We start from the raw sequence: 18437 nt of genomic DNA, 5'->3' as shown, positions 1-18437 counted from the left end.
CACAACAACTGAACCCCATAGGGGAAAACCCTATGAAGTAGATACTAATAAAATCCTTCGGTTACAGATGAGAAATCTGAAATACAGAGGTTAGATAACTGACCCAACTAATAAGTGGTGGATCTGGGATTAAGTACGCATGAATATTTGTGGACCCTACCAGTGGTACTAATAACGAAATACATTCCTAGCTAAATGTAATAATAATTTACTAAACTGTAGGAAAATAATTTCTAAAAGTTGTGTCACTCCCTCCAAATTCAAGTATTTTATTTCAGGCAAGCAGAAGTAGGTCTGATATTGTATGTTCTTGTAGATATTGTTTTGTATTTCCTGGCCGCTATAATAAACATGCGTTTAAGTGGACGTGGCCCTGACAGACCTCAGAAAAAAACTTAAATTGGGAGTAAAATTAGCAACCATGTGTTACATCCTTTTTAAATCAGAGAGCACAAAATAGGTTTTACTTTCCTAGAAAGACAGACAAGACAAGAATAATTTCTGGAAACACAGATTTCAGTAGGGGAAGCCACATAGAGTAGTGGTTAATAGCATTGGCTGTAGCAGCAGACATATTTTGTATTCCTATTTTTTTTCTTTTCTATCTAATTTAATTATTTTTTATCTGCCATTAAGGAACCCTGGTGGGTCAGTGGCTAAAGCGTTTGGCTGCTAACTGAAAGGTTCACAGTTAGAACCTGCTCCATGGGACATCATCTGCTTCCATAAAGATTTACAGCCTTGGAAACACTATGGGGCTGTTCTCTTCTGTCCTATAGGTCGCTAAGAGTTGGAACCCACTCAATGGCGGTGGATTATCTGCCATTATTCCAGTGCGACCTTGGGAATGTTACCCTAGGACTCAATTTTCTTACTTGTTAAATGACGGTGATAATAGTTTTTGTGAGAATTTTAATGACAACACATTATAAATTGCCTTGAATTGCGCAGTATGTATTAGATTTTTATTTTTGCTATTATCATTATTACATAGATACTTTAAAAATTGAAAGGGCTGGGGAGAGGTAGCATTAAATCAGTTTAACTATTTGGTTTCATCTGTGCGTGCTTCAAAGACAAAAGTTCAAATCTGATGAGATTGGTTGCTTGGCAGCTTTTCAAAACGGTACTATTTCTTACCAGTTTTCCCTTTCTCTGTGCTCAGACTCCTTGCCCTTACTATCCATCACAGTGCATTTCTATGCACAGAAACCTGCTAAATAAAAGGTAGACACTGTTGGCTGAGTCTATGTGGCGTGAGTGGTCACATTTTATAAGAAAAGGAGGAAAACGTGTGTTTTACAATAATGTAACACAATAGTATTGTTTCAAAGACTGGAATCCAAACTTTTTCTGATTTATTGAAAATCTAAGCCCTAACAAAAAGCATGTGTATGAATGTAAAGTTGATATTTTAGAAATGCTCCTCATCAATGTTATTTGTACACATTGTACGTTGAGGAAAAATAATTTCTATAACATTATACCTGAGTATTTTCTACTCAAGTAGTCAGGGCAAGAGAAAACCCAATACCGTGTCCTTTTATCCACATGATTGTGAATGGCTTAAAATGACCTACAGCAGCATGAAGGGACATGGGCAGTGACCCTGCAGACTAATGGTCTTTATCAGTGTAAGGTGAGGATGTTCTCTGGAGATTCCAGGGTCTCTGATCATACTTCAGCATTGCTTTTCCCCTTATTTTACAAAGTCATTCTTAGAATTTTGCTCTGTCTTTTGGGCAGTTAAATTACAATTAAGAGCATAATTTCAGATATTTCCTAAAGGATCAAATACAGATAATAAATTCATACTTTCTTCTTTATTTCCAAATACAAGCCTGTACTCTTTCCTGTAGTTTTTTTTAAAATATAATCTTCCTTATCAGGAGAAAGTCCAGCTGTCACTCATCAACTATGCTAGATAGAAAAGCAAATGGGATTCTAACCACATGAAATCCCTGTGCTCAAGTAAAATGTACCATTTCCAAAGCAGAACTAACCATAGAAACAGAAATTAGTGAATCAAAAATGAGATGTACAGTATACTCACAGGAATTGTAATTCCTTTGGACTTATTTAATAAATCTTATTTTTTTTAGAAAGACTACATGTTGGTTAGCGTCACAAAATAATTTTCGATATCAAGCTGATGTGGCAAGGGACCATGGAAAAGCAGCTCAATTATATTTTGACAAAGAAATAGAAAATAGACTGTTCCTGATATAAAAATTAGAATAATCACCTAAAGAAGACACTCTTCTTTAATTTTTACAATTTTACTGGTAGGAATAGAAGAGTGTGAGTTTTGAGGTCAGATAGACCTGACTTTGGTGTCACAGCTTGGCCCTTAATAGTTGTTTATTTAACCTGTATACTTTTGTTTTTTTTTATTTGTAAGATGGAATACCAAAACTACTCATATTGTCTTTATGAGGGTTAAATGGCACTTAGGACAGTTCTTGCCTCATTGAAAGGGCTCAGAAAATGGCGCCTAAATGATGTAATAAAAATGTCCCAATGACTGTGAAGTAATGATCAATCAGATTACCACTTCCCCCTCTCTGTGGGGAGACTTAGGATGGGACATCGGAGCTAGACGTGTTCCCTCTACCTACCCAATAGTATGGCAATTAAAAGAAATGCCAATAGAGTTTTTTTTGGTTTGTTTTGGCTTGGTTTTTGCAAAAGTAGAAGGAAGAGCCTTCAAACAGCCAATAACACAGGAAACTGCCTGATCTAAATCTTCTTAAGCTCCATCACAGGACTCACCCGCTCATATGGTGACCCAGAGCGACCCAGTTACAGCCTCTCACCATCAGAAATCTGAAAACAATTGAGCCCCTATACCTTTTTGACCTTTTTAACTTTTTGAAGTTTTAGTCACTAAAAAGGAAGAGAAAAGATATGTAAAATAAATAAAACAGTTAGAGACTCTCAAAAGAAATGAAACCTAGGAAGAAAAGACTACTTTGAAAAGTTCAAGGTAATAGGTAATGGATGAAACAGTAAGATTAAGAAAAGAAACCTTTAAGAAGGTTCCAGGCTATTAGTATGCGGATAAAATGGAAAGATTAGCAAACTGCATCAGCAAAGCAAATCCAACTATCAGAGGACAAAAGAAATTTCTTCAAGTGAATGAATCACTAGAAAGATAAGAACCAGATGAAATCGTGTTTCCCTTATAAACAGAATGGAAAAGCCAAGAATAGAAGCAGTCTAACTCAATGATTTTCAATTGTAGGCGATATTGCCCCCCTCCCCGAGATATATGGCAATGTCTGGAGACATTTTTGGTTGTTACCACTCAGTGGTTGGGGGATTACTACTTGGTAGAGGTCTGGGATGCTACTGAACATCCTGCAATGCACAGGACAGCCCTCTCAATAAAGAACGATTTGACCAAAATGTCAGTGGTACTGCTGTTGAAAAACCTGAACACAGAATCGGATACTAGAAAATAAGACTTAGAAGCTTTATATGACATAGGGCCGATAGCTTTTTTTTTTTTTAACAACCTGGGACGTTATTGCCCTGAAAAGATATATCTACTTTTATTCACTTAGTATATTTTCTTGGGTAAAAAATTATATATAGTATATGTTGTAGGTGTCTGGGATTACCTATCCTGCCCTACGATAAAAAAAAAAAAAAAAAAACCTAATCATGACATCTCCTGGGTCAGGAAGAGATACATTTGTCCCTAGTTGATATAAGAATGATTTATGGAGGAAAAAATGTAAGAAATGTCAGGTAGGTAAAGTTAAACAGAGCTGTTAGTGTTCAAATCACAGCGTGGCTTAAGTAATCTAGCATTTTCCTAAGTATATTCTTCAGACTACTAGTCCTGAAAGAGAGTCTTTGTAAAGAGAGGTTATGTGGTGAAATAAGACTGGGAAGCTCTGCATATTTTATCCCCCTCTTAGAGGTTAATAAATGCACATTAGCATATTAAAGGCTCTGAAAGTCTTGTTGAACTTGGGTTAACTTACTGTTTCCCAGACTTATTTGTACGTTGAATCTTTTTTCAGCCACATAGTATGTATTAACTTCCCAATGGAACTAATGTTTGATGGAATGTATTTTGGAAAATGCTGAAGTAGTTTTTGCAGCTCCTCTTGAACACTCAAATACCAGTGAAAACTGTCTTTGTGTTTCAAGTTCCAAACAGCTGACTTACAAATAAGCATTTGGAAAAACCTGAATGCTTAGGCTGAACCCTGCGCAGTAGTCTGCTTGTTGAATATCCTCTTCATTTTTATCTTGCAAAAAAGCCAGATGTATACCATTTCTAGAGTAAATCTTATTGGTGATAAAAGTCAAAACTAAAGTAAAAAAAGCTAACTAGAAATACCAGTGCATGACGTTCTATACCGCCAGCTACGTGTGGGATTACCGGTTTCATTGCAAAGCAATTTGCCAGAAATCATGGAGGAAATAGATCCCTGGGGATAGAAAACGTCAAGTGTTATATCCAATGTTGTTAAAGAAGAGATGACTAAAAATTATACACTGATTACCTTAATATCAGTAGCTGTGGAAACAGAGCAAATAATGAAAACAATAGATAGCCATTTAAAAGTATACATATGAAAACCTGGCGTTGTTTTATAAGTAACACATATCAAACCAATTTATTTTCCTCCATGTTAAGGCAGTGGACTGCAAATCCAAAGTGAACAGGCACGGGTTTATTCTCTAATTCTCCTTTAGTTCTTCACATAGCCTGAAGAATATTTTACAAGAGTTGCAACCTGGCTGGGAGGACACTTAAACAAAAAAGCAATAGTCATACAGCCTTTGAATTATTTTTAAAGAAAAATTACCTGGATTTTTGTTTAATATAGTTATCTTGAGTGATTCATCACCGAGGCAATTTGAAAAGAGCGCTGGGGTAGGAATTTGAAAGTCTATATTCACGGACTGCCACCAACACTGATTATTTGTGAAATCCTGAGACATTAACTTCACTATGTCTCGAGTGTTTCATCTCTACCTTTCTTGCTAGCTTCATTGGTAGTGCGATCCCAAAGAGAAAAATATGTGATAGGAATTATGAAATTATAACAAGATGTTATTTTTTTCCAAATGAGCATTACTTGCAATTGATGGTCTTAATCATTGTCTTTTTCACTTCTCATGAGAAGTGATAGCATTTTCAAGACACTGCTTTATTAGGATTTTTAAAAATGGATTGCTTGAATTTGTAGTTCTTTCATGTGAGAGCTGGGTGTTTTTAACCAAATAATATTTGTGTGGCTTTTCATCTTTCTTGTCCACATCTCTATTAATGCTGAGGACAGCAGGGGTAAAAGAACATTTTAGCATAGCTCATTTATACCCATCAGAGTTCTCAGAGGAGGACCCAGAACTCTATTGTTACTTAGACAGTCTTTAAACCATCTGAATCCTTCCCTGTTCCTCCCACACCTATCTATTGTAGAGGAATTGCCTCTTCACACAGTGGTAACATTTAAAGAAAGAAAAGCCTGCCCTTCCCAGCTCCAATTCTCTTGGTAGAATATTTACAGGAGGCAATGTTGTTCAAAATATAATTAGGCTTGGAATCAAGTGTTAAAAGTGCCATATAATTTTTTATGCAGTTCAGTATTTTCTCCTTCCACAAATTTTTCTTTTTAACATTACTTCCCATTTAAAGTATGGAGTAGAAAGGAATAGGAAAATACACAAACAAGATGTAGCTTATTCTTTGAAATGAGATTTTAATTGTTTCTGTTCTCCATTAATGAAACTGAAAAGATTTCAAGTTAATAGTCATTAGGTTTGTATTTTATTTGTATTATTTATGGGAAATTAAAGCCAATGCTTAAATGATCATCACATTGAAATGTTTACAAGCCAATTTTTCTCCAAACGCTTTTATCCAAAAATGAAAAAAAAAGTCCCCTAAAGATCAAACAGCCCATTCTTATTAGATCCAGATATGTTACCTTTAGCCTTAAAAAACTACTGACTCCCCATTTAATTCCATTTTACTTCTTTTTTGAATGTGTGCTTCTCTACCTTAAATAACCTTGGGTTGTTTTCCTAGAAATGCAGTCAACCATCTGAAAGTAATTTTTCTGTCTGGTATGTGGGGTGTTTGATGGGTGTATGTGGTGAGCTTATAGTTTAACTATTCCTTACTATACTCATTTTCATCCAACTCTTGGCTAAAATATTTAGAACAGATGCGTATATGTGTGTGTACATGTGTATACTTTTTCTCCTTAGAATCTAGAGAAAGCTTTTTTCTGGCCATTAAAGGGTATGGCAGACTTACGGAGAAATTTCTCTGCAGTCTCTCTTTTTTTTTTTTAAAACTCTTTGGCAACTGTAAGGGAGCAGATTGCTTCTCAGGGGCTGCTTGTTACCCTGAAACTTAATGATTTTAGCATGTTTTGGGACAGAGTTTTTTTTTTTTAAAGTGATATAATTAGAAAAGGCAGCAATTGAGTGGTGTTCCAACAGACATCATGGGTAGCTTAATATGGGAATGTTTCTAGATAAGAAATCAGGAGACAGGACTTCTAGTTCAGATTTGATTACCAAACAGCTTTCTAAGTCTCAATTTGTTAGAAAAATAAAGAGGATTGGTCAGGATGACATACTACTTTAGAAGGAAGGGACGGAGAGAGGAAGAAGGGAAGGGAAGGAAACTATAAAATAGGGCTTCAAACCAGTTCTTCCCAGTTCAGTCCCAGCCAAAGAAGCAAAACTAGAACAGAACGGAATTTTTAAAATTTGGGTGAACCAGAACGATAACTGGAACAGGAAAAATTACAGGTCCAAGCCCTGCTAGACCCCTAATCTCCCTCTTAGAAAACAAGGGCAACTTATGCATTGCACAGCAACCCTATCTCTTGCCTGTAGGATTTTGAGCAGAGTCAGAAACAGCAGTGCCCCACTCAAAGGTAGTGGCTGATGCACCGGTTTGGAAGTGTGTTGCTCTCTCCCAAAAACCAAAACCAAACCCTTTGCTGTCAAGTTGATTCCAACTGATAGCAACCTTATAGGACAGTGTGGAATTGCCCCATAGGGTTTCCATGGAGAAGCTGGTGGATTCGAACTGCCCTATCTTTTGGTTAATAGCCAAGCTCTTAACCACTGCACCACCAGGGCTCCTCGCTGTCCACAGTCCTGCCAGTAATCCAGTCTCACCCATCAGGCTCCTTAAAGGGCTCAGTACACCTCTTCCAAGTCTCCCGTTCCAGGGCTTCAACCCGTAATTTTTCCCATTCCAGTTATTGTTGCAGATCACCCAAACTGTCAGAATTCGTGTCTCTTTTGGTTTCATTTTGTTGGCCATAACTGACCCAGTTCAAGCTAATTCGAAGCACTGCTATGAAAATAGAAAGCAATGGTTTAGCTTGGGCCCCTGTGGTCCAGTGTAAGAGGAGAGTCTCCTGTTTACTTTCTTAACAAGCAATCAGTTAACAAATACTGAGCAGTTCCTGTGTTTAAGGCCTTGTGCTAAGTGCCAGAGATACCACAGTAAACAAAAGAGACATTATCCCTTCCCTCATGGAATTTATATTCTAGGAGGGAGACAGAATTCAAGCAACTAATTTGATAAATTGGTTGACTATAATTGAGACAAAATGAGAACAAACGTAGAGAAACCAGATCTAGAATAAGAGGTCAAGGAGAGCATCCCCAGGTAAGGGACATTTTTGCTTAGCTTTGAAGGATGCGTGTGAATTTAGAAAGAGAAGAGGAGAGGAAAACCAGAGGAGGGAAGAGTCCTGGGTACCAGGTGAAGAAGGGCTCTAAGGAAGAGGGAGTAATTCTCTGTGCCAAATGCTCAGAAAGATGAGAAAAGTCTTTCTGAGCCCTGAGAATAATCTATTGGATTTAGCAACATGGAGGTTATAGTGACCTTCAACAGCAGTTTTGGTGGAGTAGTGGGGCCAGGAGTTTAATTGGAGAAGGCTCAAGAGAGAGTAGGAGGAAAGGAATTAGACACTTGGGGTTATAAATAAGCCTTCCTAGGAGTTTTCTGAAAGGGGAGCAGAGAAATCAGGTGGTAGCTGGAAGGGGAGTTAGGATCAAGAGAGCTTTATTTATTTATTTATTTTACGATTAGGAAAATTACAGCATGTTTGTGTGCTAATGGGAATGATTGAGTGTGAGGGAAAAAATTAATGACGTAGGAGGGAGAAGACAGCATTGCTCAAGTGATGCCCTTAAGTAGGTAAGAAGGACTAGGAACCAGTGACCAGCCTCATAATTTGAAAAATCACTAACCTCTAGCATCCTTTCATTCAAACATTTAACAAAAATTTAATGATTATTTGCTCTGGGTAAGAGTCATTGCCAGGGAAGAGACATTTACAACAAAGATATATAAGACCTAGTTCATGTCAAAAAGTAGAAAAACTTATAAACAGATGTAATACAATCTATTAAGCATCATATGTACTAAAGTTATCAGGAAAGAGCTAAGGGAGCCCAGATGAGTGAGCAGTTAACTCTGCCAAAGGGAATTGTAGCATTTGTAATATCACTGAAAATGCTCTTTTATCTAAAATAAAAGTTTATTTTATTTTATGTCCAAGGAATTCAGAATTCTGTGCACTAGTATTAAAACATAGTAATTTAATAGTAAAATACAGTATTGTAGATAGATCACTGTAAAGCACTCCATCATTGTCTATATACTTAAAATTATATTTAGTGTTCTATTTGTGTTTAATTGCGGCTTATAAAAAGTTTATTATAAAAAGCTGCGCTATCAATTGCAGAATAAATTTCAAACAAAATTTAAAAATGTTTCTCTTTTACCTATACTACATTCATTAGAATGTGGTAAGCAATACAGTGCACAATTCCTGCCTCTATGGAGATCCCCATTAGAAAGCCCCACATGTGCAGCAGATAGGGGAAGCCAGGTAACAAGATGATAGTTATACTATGAAGCAGTAGCACAAGAGTTATCACAAGGGCTGTGATACATTTTCAAGTGAACTCTACAATTAGTAAATGCTCTTTTGTTAGAAAAATAAAATATGACTCTAAGACGGAGTGGGCAGCAAAAAGTTTTAAATGGACTCTCATCCTCATTTTTCCTGACTGTAACGGAAGAAGACTTCTGCATGGGTATAATTACCACAGTACATTTCCCACACCACACCAAAGAAATGAAATAGGTAGGTTTGCTCAGGAAAACAGTTTAGCATTGTAGTTGGTATTACTATAAATTTTCTTTATGATTTAGTAATCTTAACTTTACCACCTTAAGAACTAATGTAACTGTTACTGCCTAAAGAGACTTTTAAATTTTTTAAATTGTTCTTCGGAGACAAATGATTAATTTATCTACATTTTCGTAGGCATGAGTCAGGTGTATTTAATATAATAAGTCATAAAATGCCATATGAGAATAAAAATACTTCACATGTATTAATAATAATATATATTTAAGTCTAACTATAATTTTTTTTATAATGGTTATATATTTATTATGGAAACCCTGGTGGCATAGTGATTAAGAGCTACAGCTGCTAACCAAGAGGTTGGCAGTTCAAATCCACCTGGCACTCCTTGGAAACCCTATGGGACAGTTCTACTCTGTCCTTTAGGGTTGCTATGAGTCAGAAGTGACTCAACTGCAATGGGTTTGGTTTTTGGTGTAGTGGTTATAGTGCTCCTTTTCTTTCTTTCTTTTTTTTTTTTTTTTACCAACAGTAGTATAACATCAAACCATAAAGTTCTTTTTCTACTTGAACTTTGCTGTCTTGCGAAATTAAAATGCTGCTATATAAATGCCTTGGCAAATATATTTCCAAGCTGCAATCAATGATCTGTGTACTTGGAATTGAAATAATTTAAGCCATTCTCTTTCATTCTGCAAAGGACTGCTGTTTATATAAGAATGTTACCTTACGTTATTACTTTAACTGTTTCATTAACCCTGTGTCAATATTTTAGCACAATAAAAAATGTATTAAAGAATTAATACTTATAAGCAACATTGTTATACATAAACAGTATACTTTTTGAAATAATTATTTTGATTTGCATTGCTAAATTTACAGCTTTATAAATAATGGAAGCAAAGGTTTCATATCTTCCAAAAGTAAATTTTAATTAAGGCCTTTTATCTCATTTACTTTTTTGTTTAATTCAATATATTTTCCTTCAATTTTGAGTTAGTAATATACAGTGTAATTCTGGTTTTTTTAAAAATCACTCCCCGAAAAGTCAGTGTTAGAGTATTCTGCAAATTTTTTTTCCTTGTGGTGAATAACATAACCAGAAGTATCAAGAACTTAATTACATGCTTCAATGATTCATATCCTTTAGAATCTCAGAGATGACCCAAAACACTAATACAATTATGTATTTCTTATACTATGTGTGAACTATTGTAACATGAGTGCAGATCTTTCTTCTTCTTGTTTTTGTTCACATATATTTGACTCCAGACAACTAATCACTTCCTTGAAAAGTATCAAAATAGGATTTTTTAAATAATGTACAGAGCAAATAAAACAATTAACTGCTTATTTATTGGATTTTTCACTTTTCAAAGGCTTTTCTTGGTGACATGTAGAAACAGTGTTAGAGCTGTTAACTGGTTCCATCTTGGTGCCCATACTGAAATGGAGTTTATTTTAAAGGCCAGATTCTAAAGAAATAAGTTGTAGATATTTTGAAAATAATAACATTCATAACATTGAAAATCTGGAAGACTGATTCTACAAAGTAGTGGAATAGACATGACAAAAGGAGACCTTTCCTAAAACCTCTACCCTGCCTTTGATGGGCAGAATAATATACGAACTAGAATCAACTCACTCAAATTCCCTCTCTGTAAAAGAGCAGAGATATATTCCGTGGGAATTTTGGAATCTTTGGTGATCACTTATAAAGTTGTTTGTACACTTTGAAAGGAAGCTACTAAATACTGTCTTTTTTGGCTCAATAATTTTATCATGTCTAATTCACCCTCTGACTTTAAAAGAGCTGAGCAAAACATACTAAATAAACTGTATCAGTATGCGCAATAAAAAGCCATAAGGTTGGTAAACTTTCCTCAAAAACGGAATTAGAAGTCTTCTCATTTTTTTTTTAATTCCTGGAGTGATTATAATAATTGATCATGAAATTTAGCTGGGCAAGGAGGGAAGTCAAGAGGATATAAAGTGACGGAGAGACACTGAAAAGTGGTTAGATTGATAGATGAAAAAAGGAAGGACTGTTGGACTTGGAGTACTGCCGGCAGTGTGTTGGGAATATAGAAAGTGGTAGCTGGAAAGTGGGATATGTGGAGGGACTGCAGTTTTTGCAGATGACAAGATTAAGTATATGATAACAAGAATGATCGAAGGTGAGAACATCAAGAAACGGAGAGGCCAGAATATTGGAGGGTGAATATTGAAGTCACCAAGAATTATGGCAGAAGTGATGTTTGAGTGTCTGGGTTTGAATGTTGGTACTACCACTTACCAGCTGTGTGTCCTTGGGCAAGTTACGTAACCTGTCTCGGTTTCCTCATCTGGTAAAATGAGGATTATGGTAGTTTATTTCTCATAGTTTTATGAGAATCAAGCAATCTAATGCATATGAAACCCTTAGACAGTACCTAGCATATGGTAAATGATATATATGTGTGATTACGATAATCATAATAGTACTGGGTGGGTGGGAGTACTATTATGATTATCGTAATCATCATTATTGTTAAAATCCAGTGCTGTATGGGTCTCTGCTTTTCATTCATTCAGTATTTACTAAGCAACTGTCTTATGCCAGGCATTGTGCTAGGTTTCCTTTTAAAACTTCTGTACAATTTTCTTTGGCTGTTTTATGTTTCAGGAACTTCAAGTTGAACAAAAATAACACTGCAGGCTCACCTAAAAGTTATCCTTGCAGTCTATGCTATGACTTCTCCTTGCTACTGTAAATGCTGTTTAGTAAGAATACAAACCCAGAAGGAAATGGGACAGGCCAAAGCAGTGGTTACCAGGATCTCTAAACTAGACATGCTCACTGTAGCAGAAGAGATGCCTAGGGACAGATCCAGCAATAGGCCAGGAAAGAGAATCTAGCTATATCGCTGAGGCATGGTGGTATCCACAATGTATGGTGATAGGAATTAGGAGGCAATAAAGATGAGAAGTTATCATGATGGTATTCCAACATGAAATAATGGGTTAATGTCCTTGCAGGCAGGTTAAATACAAGGCGCCACCATGTTGGAGGTAGGCTATCAAGGTACAGACACTTGAATATTGGAGAATAACACAGGGATTCAGTTACTGAACATGAAGTATAATCACTGAAATAATGATCTTCTTTGTAAAGGATCACTTCTTAAAATCTGGGCTCCTGAGAGAGCAAACCTGGGCTATTCTTTATTACTTATAAAAAGTGCCTTAAGTTTGCATTATCACCTGACCAATTGCCACAGGCAGTTTCACCTTCTGGCTCAAAACACACATTTTCTTCATCAACACAAATGCCAACCATAATGTTGCATATGAGTGAGTGTGTTTTGCAGACTGTAGCTACAAATCAGTGTGAGCTTGAGCAGACATGGGGAAAAAAAAAAAAAAACAATGTGATGTGAATTTTGTTCTCTGTGTTTAGGCAAGCTACGACCTATATCTATGCCAGTGGAATATAATTGGGTGGGGGACTATGAAGATCCAAATAAGATGAAGAGAGATAGTAGAAGAGGTAAGTGTTCTAGAATTTTAGTGTAGGCTGGGTTGTTTGAACAATAAGCAAATTTAAATGTTCTTTAAGTAGCGTGTTATGGTTTCAGTGGAAAACTTTTTATTCTATCAATGACTTTATGGTACACCAAAATCTATTCAGACCAGCGTTTGACTATCTTGACCAGTTATTAAGTAGATGTCTTCCCTGAATCCTTCTTAAGTGATCCAGGGTAGATGAGTACATGATAAAAAATGAATATCTAATTGTTATCTGAAATTTCATATTTGGAAAAAAGGTCAGAAGTGTGAAACTGCATAAAAAAAATAAGTTCACTGAATAGGAACAGTGGTCAGTCCCCATTGGTCCGCAATGCAATCTCACTACTTTTGTATTGATAACCAAAAAAACCTGAAAATAAGCACTGAAGCTCATGAGTAAAAGCTCATTGAAACTGGGGCAGTGACTCTAATGAAAACCATAAAGAAATTAAACGGAAATAAAAAACTGCTTCGCTTTTTCTTTCTGTTCTGTTTGCTGTTCAGGGATATCTTCTTACTTGGGGGTGGGGTACTCCTGAAGTGTAAACCAACAGCAAGTTTTTTGTCCACTTATCCTGATACTGAAGTGAGCAGTAAAGAGAGCAAGTGGAAGTCTCATTACATGGGATTTGATCAAATGTGGATATGGTGGGCCCAATGGGTCATGCTTCTACTTCCACTTTCCAAAATAAAGAGCCGTCAGGTTGTAGATGAAAACAAAACAGATCAAAACAATTCATAGAACCTAAGCTCATAAGCTTCCTTCCTGGTGTAGTTGACCTATTTGCCTGTTATTTCTAGCCAGTGTACAGAATTTATTTCATCACTGCACCGATCCACAGACCACACAGCGACAAGCAAGCATAAACATCTGCATCATTAGTCTCCTTAACACTTGATTTATAGAGCAGGCATTTCTGAAAATGTTGGTAAATACAGGAACATTGACAGATTCTTTTACACCTATGTATTCACTCACTTTCCAAGCTTCAGTTTCCGACCTCATTTGTGTTATAGAATAAACCAGGGCAAAAAAAATAAAGGAGAAATGCCTATCATTTGCCATCTTCAAGTCACTGCAAGTGACACCTTTAAAAAAAAAAAACGTGAAGTACTAAGTGCTATCAATTTAAGCATGGATTTTATGAACTGAGTTTCCTGACTATTGGTTCATAATACGGGTTTTTATTTCTCCAAGAATGCTACCTAGGATGCAGTAGGTCAGTGTTTGCCATCAAGCTTCAGCGGAATCCCTCTGGGGAAACTTTATGAGCCACACACAACTTCTCATTCAAGCTCTGCAGGTGATTCTGATGTAATGAAACTTGGAAAAACACTCTACTGGCTCGCTTAGTCTGTGGTCCTAACACGTTAAGATCCTCTATATTTTCATTATATAGATATTTTATAAATTAAATCAAGTTAAATTTGTGAAATGAAATCTAATAGCACGATTAGAAAAAATAGTAAATGTGTGATATTTGCATATTTACATTGGTGTATTTATCTCTTTTTATATAGAAAACTCTCTACTCCGATATATGAGCAATGAAAAAATTGCTCAGGAAGAATACATGTTTCAGAGAAACAGCAAAAAAGACACAGGGAAGAAGTCAAAAAAGAAGGGTGATAAGAGTACTAGCCCGACTCACTATTCATTGCTACCTAGTTTGCAAATGGATGCATTGAGACAAGACATCATGGGCACACCTGTGCCAGAGACCACACTCTACCATGTAAGTACATTCTCAAAGACTCTTTAATACAGCTTTTATTGGGAAACTGGTGAATTACTCTTTTGGCTAAATTCCAGATTATTTTTTTTTCCTGTTGCCATATTTTCAGAAAACATCATAACTTTATAGTTTATGCCCTTAAAAAAAAAAAAGATGGGTTATCGACTTGTTCTTTTGTTATATGTTGAATTAGTTCCTATGTTGTACCAGGTTATATTTTAATAAGGTAAATATGCACAAAATTGATGGAGAACAACAGTTAATTAGGTGATTAATCATCAGTGTGATAATGCATAGTAAATGGATAACTAACATTCAGCATTAAAGAGGATTTTTAATGTATTTATGATTTCATTAAAAGTGATGATCTCTTATGTGGTAGACATAAGACATGGTGTTAAAGATAAAAATGAGAAGACATAGCACATCATTATGTGGGGAGAAAGACATGCCAACAGTTCCATGTAATGGTGGGTGTATGAAGTGTAGGAAGAACATAGGAGAAGAAGAGCCTTAGACTGCTGGGGAAGTGAGAAAAGGATTCAGAATAAGGAACATTTAAGTGAAAAGTAAAGATGAGTAGCAGTATTTTAGTGGGAAGGCATATGTGAGAATATGATATGTCTGTGGCTTAGAATTGCTAGTTCATTGAAAAAGCCAGAGAAAGCATGGAAGGAAGGGGCAAGAGATGGGCCTGGAGAGGTAGGCAGGGGTTAGATCAAGAACTTTAGGCTTTTTCCAGCAGTGATGAAGGGCCATTGAAGAATTTTGAGCTGGGGATTTGCATGATCAGATTGGCCTGTTGATCACTCTTTTGCAGAGCCTCAACTGAGAGACCAAAGGCAGGGCCATTAAGCTCAGGCCAGATGAAACAGTAGCAGTGTGGAGGCTAAGAACCTTGTTAGCCATAATCAAGGGCAGATTAACCAGTAAGCACAGTATACACGGCTTGCACTGAGCAAAGTATGCATGAGCTTAATTGTATTTACTTGCCAATCTGTGGTGAGCAATTTCACATGGGATTCACATCGTTGATGTGGTGGGGGCCAGGTGAAATTGTACACTGCAGATTGGTGGGAAGACAGAATTGGTTGGAAGCTTACTGGGTGATCCAGTCCTAGCCATAACATTTATTCACAAAATCAACCCATTTTACACCATTTTGATTAAAAGGGAGTTTTCTGTGCCAATGGAGCTATATAGCTTCTTGTTAGGAGTCCTTGAAAACATGGTTTACAAGTTTTTAAGTAATTTGAACAAATACGCTGAATGCTCAAAGTATCTCAAAAATTTAATCTGTCACTGATGTAGAATGTAGGTATACAATGTGTGAAGGATTTAATAACTTACCCTTGAGTTGCTTTCATGAGTAACTTTTAAATCATCTACTTATTCTATAGCTCTCTCATAAAACTAGAATGTAGAGAAATATTTCCCCTTATTTGGATTGGAGTTAGAATGTCTTTAGCACTCCTAGGTGGCTCATTTTCCAACCTCTTCTCTCCCCGGTTACGTGCCTCCAAGCCTTTTCCACTCCAAAAAACTAGTAGTACCCATGTCAAAATCTCCCTTAAATGGCTGACAAGTAAAATTATTTTTTTTACGGGCATTTGAAGTCAGTCTTAAATCAGTACTATTAGCTGTGCAATGGAGGCCACTTTTGCTATCACCAATAGTCAGAAATGCTGTATGAATCTTGAGCTCCCTCTAGAATCTGATGTCCCAGTCATAAGTAATAGTCTGAGCAAAGGTCTGAATATGAGAGACAGCTGGTCCATTCTAGAGGCAAGTTGGTAATGAGAGATGAGCTGGAGAGGCCACTTCACAGAGAGTGTATAAACTGTTAAAGAGTTTGAATTTTATCCTAAGAAGAGTGGTGAGCCATCGAAGGCACATTTAAGCACTCAGCCTGTTCTATACAGCCATACACGTCTGGACAGGAGTATAATGTGTTAGGAAGGAAAGTAGAGAGATGAGGCTTGTGGATTGTATTATCTAGGAATAAAAATTGTTACCACCTTTCTGAAGGGTATTATTTAGCTATAAATCTCAAGAACCTGGCCTAGTAACTTCTATAAATTTATTCTAAGAAATCAGAGAATCTACTTTTGTCTCGTACTTTTATTGCATGTTCTGAGTCTGTAAAATGGTGTTTCCCAGATAGATGATGTTTATCCCACCTGCTTTTTGACAGAGGACCAGCAAAGAGTGAGGTACATCCGTAACCTTGGCGAGGGAGATCCTCCCATGTCACAGTGAGCCACCAATCCCAGAGTAGACGACTAGGGAATTTCTAACTCTCTTCTCAGGTTTAGAAGCAAAATAACTGTTACCTCAAAGTACATGTTGGGTGTTTATAACCAATGTTCAAAAAGAGAGCTTTCGTTGTTGGGATTTTCACCAGACTCTAAGTTCCCTTTAGGACCTCACCTTGCACTTTTTTAGGACTTTCACAGTTATCAAGGAATTTTACACATTTATTATGTCTTTTGAACCTCACAATAACCCTATTTGCAAATGATACTCAAACCATGGTATTTCCCAGATGGGTGATATCTATTCCACCTTACCCAGTGCCTCATCCAAGCTGTATTGCGAGAAAGTATAAGTGCTAGACTCAGGACTAAAACGCAAATCACCTACACCAGTGATATTTCCACACTCTGGTGCTCTGTACATGCTAGACCTTCCATACACAAATGAATTTTTGCTTTAATGAACATGAGTGAATTTTGAAAAAAGTATGACTTTTTAAGAAACATGTACCCTCGTATGTTGACTTTAATTACATTTCAGTGCCTGGATTGGTTTCTATCCAGATTTCTCTTTTGTTTTTCTTACTATTTTTTATTAAGAAAAAGATACAAAGCTGCTGCTGTTATAAAGCACAAGTAGATATTCAGCATGATCTATTGCTGTTACTACAGAGTGTTATAATTTAACTTGCTTGGACCTCTGAGGCAAAACAACATACTCTTAACTGATTGCTTTTTATATTTCACAAGAACCCTTGTTTTATACTTTTATCTATTTATACACACTTATTTAAACAATGAAAGGATTTTTTTCCTTGTTGTGTTAACTTTTCCTTGAAAACACAAGATCAAAATATAATCCAATTATCTTTATGATGAACCACTAATCCTCATTCTTACCTGTTATTCCTTTGGATAACATGCCATTTTCAGCAGTGGAATAGGACTAGGAGGATTGAATATTGAGTTTTATAGGGTGCTATCTCTGCTGTAAGACTAACTCCATGTAGTCAAAGCTTTTGAGTTCAAATGTAAAGAAAATTTAGTTGAATTTGATAGCAGGATCATTTCTCTTAGCTCTTAACAGAAATGTTTATATAGTAATATTTAGAAGTTTCTGGGATTGTAAAATGTACATTTTTATTTTTTAATTCAGCATATGTTCTTCCAGTTTATGTAATTTTTTATTATATTTATTTAAAAAGAAACCATTCACTATATTCTAGCTATCCTGATCATCCATCAGTTCTTTGCCACCTCTTTCCTTGTCAACATGCTATTATTCCCTCTATTAAGAATGCTCTTAATCCCTTCACCCCCCAGGCTTACTCCCATCCAATCCTGAAATCTCAGGGAGATTTTCCCTGACCACCACTCCCCAAACTAAATCAGTTTCTCCTATTATATTCTCTTAGCACTCTACTTTTTCTTCAAAATATTTGTTATGATTTGTAATTATCTATTTACTTACATGATTGTCTGCTTTGTGTCGTTCTCCCCTATCCATGGTGAGACAGGCATGTCATGATGGACAGGGAGAGTTTCTCCATGTTGTTAAGCACTGTGTTTTAGCACTTAGTATAGAGTACCTTATAAGCTCTCAATTAGAGATTTCTCTATTCTTTTGCCAGTACCACAAAATCATGATTACTGTAGCATTATAGTAGGTCTGGAGCCCTGGTGGCACAATGGTTAAGAGCTACAGCTGCTAACCAAAAGGTCAGCAGTTCAGATCCTCGAAA

General features: G+C 36.2%; 1 protein-coding gene across 7 annotated transcripts in view; it reads left to right on the top strand.

The window, feature by feature from the left end:
* Positions 1 to 18437, top strand: part of CNKSR2 (connector enhancer of kinase suppressor of Ras 2) — a 276951-nt gene that overhangs the window by 172287 nt on the left and 86227 nt on the right. For 4 of the 7 annotated variants that reach the window (XM_049871590.1, XM_049871586.1, XM_049871588.1 and 1 more), the window contains 2 exons: positions 12595 to 12684; positions 14226 to 14440. In XM_049871590.1, coding sequence (XP_049727547.1) covers positions 12595 to 12684; positions 14226 to 14440 — 305 coding nt within the window. The remainder of the gene's footprint in view (positions 1 to 12594; positions 12685 to 14225; positions 14441 to 18437) is intronic. The other 3 variants (XM_049871591.1, XM_049871589.1, XM_049871587.1) reach the window with 1 other exon arrangement.

Source organism: Elephas maximus, chromosome X (genome assembly GCF_024166365.1).
Source record: "Elephas maximus indicus isolate mEleMax1 chromosome X, mEleMax1 primary haplotype, whole genome shotgun sequence".
Classification (NCBI taxonomy): Eukaryota; Metazoa; Chordata; class Mammalia; order Proboscidea; family Elephantidae; genus Elephas; species Elephas maximus.
This window is presented reverse-complemented; position numbering and strand designations above follow the sequence as displayed.